Source organism: Etheostoma spectabile, chromosome 20 (assembly GCF_008692095.1).
Source record: "Etheostoma spectabile isolate EspeVRDwgs_2016 chromosome 20, UIUC_Espe_1.0, whole genome shotgun sequence".
Taxonomy (NCBI): domain Eukaryota; kingdom Metazoa; phylum Chordata; class Actinopteri; order Perciformes; family Percidae; genus Etheostoma; species Etheostoma spectabile.
Window position 1 is genome coordinate 8046094 of NC_045752.1, and position 6621 is coordinate 8052714.

General features: G+C 40.3%; 1 protein-coding gene and 1 long non-coding RNA gene across 2 annotated transcripts in view; one reads left to right on the forward strand and one right to left on the reverse strand.

The window, feature by feature from the left end:
- Positions 1-224: 224 nt before the first annotated feature.
- Positions 225-6621, reverse strand: part of LOC116670088 (uncharacterized) — a 9315-nt gene continuing 2918 nt past the window's right edge. Inside the window, exon 3 of the long non-coding RNA XR_004326940.1 lies at positions 225-236. This is a non-coding gene — a long non-coding RNA (uncharacterized LOC116670088). The remainder of the gene's footprint in view (positions 237-6621) is intronic.
- On the forward strand, positions 1796-4277 carry htr1b (5-hydroxytryptamine (serotonin) receptor 1B). The gene has a single exon (XM_032500387.1). It carries the CDS (start codon positions 2208-2210, stop codon positions 3339-3341), a length of 1134 nt encoding a protein of 377 aa, XP_032356278.1. The 5' UTR covers positions 1796-2207; the 3' UTR covers positions 3342-4277.

The following is a 6621-nucleotide window of genomic DNA, read 5'->3' on the forward strand; positions in this document are numbered from 1 at the left end:
TTGCAGTTTTGTTAAAGGAGAATTCCGGTCAATTTCAACATGTAGCTCTGTTTGGAAATTAGGAGTGCTGTCAGTAGAGAAAAAAAACAAACTATAGGTGCTGCCTACACCGTGTTATCCTCCTGCTAGAGTAAGCACCCAACAAGCTTAAACAGGGCACGTTTTAAATGTGTTTTTAGCCTCTAAACATGTTTAAAATGTCATTTAAAGTGCCTTCCCATGTGCAGTGATTCCTTCTGTGTGAACACAGCGACTGCTGTAGATGTGACAGAAAGCCACAAAAGTTATGTCAATTCATACTTCTGTTTATTTCCTGTTTTCCGGTGAAGTCCACACTAGTCGATTGTTGAACTCATACAATCCAATATTCCAAAATATATTTTTTCCACAAAAAAAACAATTTACCGTTGTTATGTCCTTAGTAATGACTATGTAGAAACATGCTGTAACCTGACAGCACAGTGGAGCCATCAGAGCAGAGCTGCTGGCTGAAGCAGGTCAAAAGTTCAAGAGCCCACTGTTGCTTAGTTACCTATGTGCACGCTCAATACATCTTGAACTCCTGTAGCTCTCCTGGCTCCATTACTCTGAGCCATTTCAGTTTGAAAAATGGACATTGCCCCGGGGTGTGCGTGCGTACGTGCTTGCGTGTGTGCGTGTGCCTGTGTTCGTGTGTGTTTGGACATGCTGCTGGGGGTTGACAAGCCTGAAAGACTGACTGGGCATGAGAAGTTCAAGCGTCATGTGTAACTGGCAGTGACCCAATGTCAATATCTACGACAACCTTAGCACACATCAGAAGTGCCAAAAATGGCATAATTCAATGCAAGTGAACTCCTCATACTAAATCTTCTATCCAAATGTCAAAAGAATCGTTGCATCAACCATCAGTATTTCTATTTAAAAAGACGCTATGATGACACCACTTCCTAAGAAAGCTCTCATTATAGAGTGTAAGTTGTAACTTATGGCTTTATTAATCATTTACAAATGCTTTATAATGTTCTGACTTTAATTCATGGAAACTGGAGCATACAAAGATGACATGGTCATATTTAGCATTCATATAAACAATAATGTAAACAACAGAAACACAATATAATGTAATTGTAAGCAGATTGAGTGTAAATATATTTGTCAACAATATAACTCCTCCTGTTGGCACCCATACGTGGAGTCTGTTGTATAAAAAGGTGGATGACAATAGTGATATAATAGAATATTACATCATAGCAGAAGTTATAACTTTTGGCAAATAGTGTGCATTAATAAATACTTTAAAATGCCTTAACGCTGCATACAACTACACTAGTATTGTAGTGTGTTCCAAGCAATTTATGAAATGCTATTTTTAAAGTTATTATATGACTTGACTGTTAATGACAACTGCCAGAGAGACTTTTCACAACCTGGCAACCAAAGGTTGTTCCCCCAGATGATTTTAATGGATCTGTAAAGTATTGGAACTGTTAATAAAGCCATAAGTTACAACTTATAACCCTTTATAAATTACCATTATTGACAGTGGCAGGTTTTATATTCTGTGATACAAGTTTTTTTTTTTTTTTTTTGTTTTATCAGTCATGGTGCACAACATGTGACAAATGAGACACTCTTGGCACTATGACCCAGCAGATAGCCTACTCTTCATAAGGATGGAGAGAGAGAGAGAGAGAGAGAGAGAGAGAGAGAGAGAGAGAGAGAAAGCAATGCTGTTATCAGTGGTACTTGTTTGATGTCAGAGTCTGTATAAAATTGAGACTTTGGGTTGACTCACCATTCAACCACAGGGGGCCTGAGGAAACAGCTCTGGAGATCTTCTGCCCTACATGCGGATTATCTGTGACATCTTCCCAGATGTTGGGACATCAGGAAGCACTGCTCATCATTTACATTTACATACAAACCTTTTCTGCCTGTTGTGTGGGCTTACAACAGTTAAGAAGTTTTCTTTTATGGCTAAAAAACGGAAAAGTTTGAACAGTGGATATTTGCTTTACCAATGTGACATCTGCACATACTTGAAATAGGCTAACAGAAGCAAATGAGGAAGAAAGGAATCAGTTTCATGTTAAGACTTACCACCATTTTGTCATTTATGTGACCGGATGGCACGGATAAAGAGACGTCCATCAAGAGAAAGGGCACCTTAAATGACAGACATCTCAGAGGGTGACATCAAATATGAGAAAAAGTGACTAAAAGTTATGGAGCGCTGCGGTCAAGTCGAGCTAACTCAGCCGGTGAACACCACAAACGGCAGTTGTCTTCCTGATCCATCCACTGTGGATGTCAGCGCAGAGAGTCTCGCCTATCAGATCAGTCTGGCGGTGATTCTTTCCGGCATAACACTCGCCACCACTTTATCCAATGCGTTTGTCGTAGCGATAATCTCCCAATCGAAGAAACTGCAAACTCCTGCGAACTTTCTGATCGCCTCTCTGGCCATCACCGACCTGCTGGTGTCCATTCTGGTGATGCCCATTTGTGTCCTCTACACGGTTATCCACACCTGGACGTTGGGGCAAATCGTGTGCGACATCTGGCTCTCCTCGGACATAACGTGTTGCACGGCGTCTATCCTCCACCTGTGCGTAATCGCTTTGGATAGGTACTGGGCCATCACGGACGCGGTGGAGTACTCCAAAAAGCGCACTCCGGGGCGCGCGGCCGGGATGGTGGCCACAGCCTGGGTCATCGCCATCTCCATCTCCCTGCCTCCTCTCTTCTGGAGGCAGGTTAAGGCGGAGGAGCTGACCAGCTGCAGCGTCAACACGGATCATATTTTTTACACCATCTACTCCACCTTTGGGGCTTTCTACATCCCCACATTGCTGCTCATTGTCCTCTACGGACGGATATACGTCGAGGCTCGGAAACGGATCCTGAAGCAGTCCCCCAAGAAGGTGGGGAAGAGACTCACCTCTGCGCACCTGGTCACCAACTCCCCGGGATCCGTGGCGTCCACAACATCTCTGCAGTGCGGAAGACACGACACCCAGTCCAGCGACACCGGGTCTTCAACAAGCGAGAACCAGGTGAAAGTGACGTTGTCGGACGCGCTTTTGGAGAAAAAGCGCATTTCAGCAGCCAGAGAGAGAAAGGCGACCAAGACTTTGGGGATAATCCTCGGCGCTTATATCGTTTGCTGGCTGCCGTTTTTCATTTACACATTGGTGGTGGCCACGTGTGAGACATGTTTTAACCCCGAGTTATTTGACTTTTTCACCTGGTTGGGCTATCTGAACTCCCTCATCAACCCGATCATATACACAATGTCCAATGAGGACTTCAAGAAAGCTTTCCATAAACTTGTGCGCTTCAAGTGCTGCAGGTCGTGAACGAATGTTTCTTCAGTCTCCCATAAGATTTATTTATGTATTTATTTTTGGATATGAAGTTCTAAAAGTATATGACAATATAGAATAGTAAGAATGCCATGCAACATAATTTGTGGAACTCATAGAAATTATGAGATGTACATGCAAAAGAAAACAACATTCATCTTTAGCCATTTGGTCCAGTATATGGTGATTTAAAATGCCAGTTTTCATAAAAGCAAATCTGGAGTATGAGTGTTTGACGTAACTTAAAGCTCAAACCACTGCAAGGCAAAATTATTATTATACTTAATTAAAAAGGTTTATTTAATTAAAAAACATGGATGGATTCCTGTTTGAATGGTACAGTGCATTAAAGAAATGCACAGCCCGTTATTCCCATGCAAGGACTGACCTATCAATGTCAGTAAGTAGAAGAGATCAGAGAGATCATGGACAGCTGATTTGATGAAATGAATCCTTTTTGCATTATGTGTAAAAATTGGACTCCTACATCGACAATATGTCCATTTATTCTGAAAAACAAATACTTTTTAATATGTTCATGGACTGCTTGCTACTACCATGTATGGTTGTCCTTTGTTAATCACAATCATGCATTTGAAAAAAGAGAAAAGATTCATATCAGTGTCAAACAAAGAAACTGTAGCTGATGTTTAACCAGCAGCGAAAGCTAATCATAAGTTCAATTTTGCGGAACAAATACAACCTTGTTTTACTGTGTGTGTGTGTGTGTGTGTGTGTGTGTGTGTGTGTGTGTGTGTGTGTGTGTTACATTAAATCTGTACCTACAGTATGTTATGTTCATGCATGAAATGGTTTGCCATCTCATGGCTATAGAGAGCTACAAAACATTGTGAAAAATTATGTGAAATAAAAGGTATGTTGTTCTAGGATCTGTTCACATTCAGAGATGCTGTGCAATAAAGGCTTTAAGTTGTTGTTGGCATGTTGAAAGCTGCACAGATTTTCTGACAGACCACTTGTAGTTTTGTTTTGAAGCCTTACCTTGAAATGAAATAAGAGAATAGAGTAATGGCCCTCAGCATATCACGATGATGTCAAATGAAATCCAACAGCCTCTTGAGGCACTCACAGAACGTGGCAGGGCATTTACTAATACAGATTAATTTGGATGATTGGGCGTCCCTTCACATCAGTTCCTCTTGACGTTTCGCTATAATGTCATATGAGAGTCTGTTGTGACAGAGATTCTCACTAAAGTTTGAACTCTCTGCCATCTTCTTGCCCTTTCCATCTCTTTGCTGCCTTCCTTCAGGCGGAGGAGGAAACTGTGTGCGCGGTGAACGGCTGTCACAGTTCAATAAGTGATGAGAGTGACAGTGGGCTATGCTCTTCTGGTGTACTTCACACTCACAGAAAGGGGCACTTATATTGTCAACTCACATGCAAACACAGTTTTCATATTATTTTCATATGGCCCGTCATGCATGAAAGATGAGTGCACCTGAGCAGGCAGACAAAGCATTTCCTGCATTTTCTGGAACAGCTAACAGTATTTTGAAAGACTGAGCAAAGTAAATCTTCATGATATATAATATATACAGTACATATATCTTCCCTCAGAGGTAATGGACATTAAAACAAAAACCTTTGTTGGACATTGAGCTTTGAGTTACAGGTTAAATGTCTTTGCAGATCACCAGTGCATTGAAGTATAAGTATATAAACAGAAGCTCATAGAACATACTTATAAAGTGTAGGTTTAAATAATAAGCTAAAGAGAGATTTATTATTGCAAAGGTATTTGTGAAGATTCAATAGAAACACATTTTGTCCTCAATCACACCACTTAATAAGAATGTAATAAGAAAAAGTAAAACACTTCAAATTTAGTCTCAAAAGACTACATTGAATCTCTGTTCTACCCACAATTCAAGCCAATCGCAAACAGTTCTCTGACATTCCGGGTGTTATATCAGTAACGGCTAATGTAGCCTCGAACCACTTGCTTCAAGCACCCCTAGATTTTTGGGGAGAGTTTTATTTAAAAAGTCTGGGCACTTTAATGTTTTATTAAATATTTTCAGTACAAATACAGGACAGCACTAGTCCTCATACTGCAGATGTCACACAGTCCCTCTGAATGCATGCAGAGATCGATACAGAGCAGATTTGATCCGTTACTGACCGGATACACAGTCATGCTGAGAGATTGTTGTTCAACAAACAGGTTTATGATTTTGTGTATCCTAAGGAGTATTGCATGGCTCATGTAAGTAACACTGCTTTATCCCCAGCTGCAGAACAGTACACATTATCCTTTTGTTGACACAGAATGATTACATTGGCAAGAAAATGCATAAATTATACAACCACTTTTTTTCTCATAACTGAATGTGCTGCATTGCTGGTTTGCCACAGGTCTGCTGTGGAGTGAGGGATGATGCTGATGTAACAGCTACTGAGGCTGAACACATGGATAACGAATCTATAAAATATTCTTTCGCAGAATGTAGTTTGGTTTAACAGCTTTATTGTTTCAACCTTTCTGGTCTAAGAAGGTTTGCAGCATCCATCACCTGAAAAATGGAGGCACAAGGGCCCATGTGCTATTTATAAATTACCAAGGGGATGACAATTGACCTTGACAGGAAGGAGAACGAGTCAGCAAGTCATCTATTAGGCATTACGGGACGGAAAGGAGATTGAGGGTGAATAACAATTAGATATCAGTTTCCAGCCATCCTCAAACTGACACTTTTAGTTAGCATTTTGTAAGAAATCCTGTTGTACACAGCACCTGAGCTAATGCAACAAGATGCAACTACTCTTAAAAAGTTTGTTGGTGAACAACCAACACAGTAAAGTGTCTTGAGATAACTCTTGTTATGAATTGATACTATAAATAAAATTGAATTGAATTGAATTGAACAAATATCCCAGTAACCAAAGACAATAGGCTACTTTTTGCAACTTAATTGCTTACATGTAGTTTTGCACATTATGTTTGCCAAATATTGACAACTGAATTACAGCTTTGGTCAAATTAAACCCATTCACTTGCATTGCAGGCATGTGAATGGACATGCACAGATATAAAATCCTAAACAGTGTGGAAATTTATCACATCAAAACAACTGTCATTAAAACCTCTTGGCAAAACCATTATTCTGTGTTCTACTTTCATCAATACCTGGTGATGACAAGATGATACAGAGCTAAAATTGGACAGTGGAATGTGGAGCAATTTTCCACCTTGTTCATGTCCACAGACACTAAACACACCTCAGCTCATGTGTGGATGAGATTTCACGGA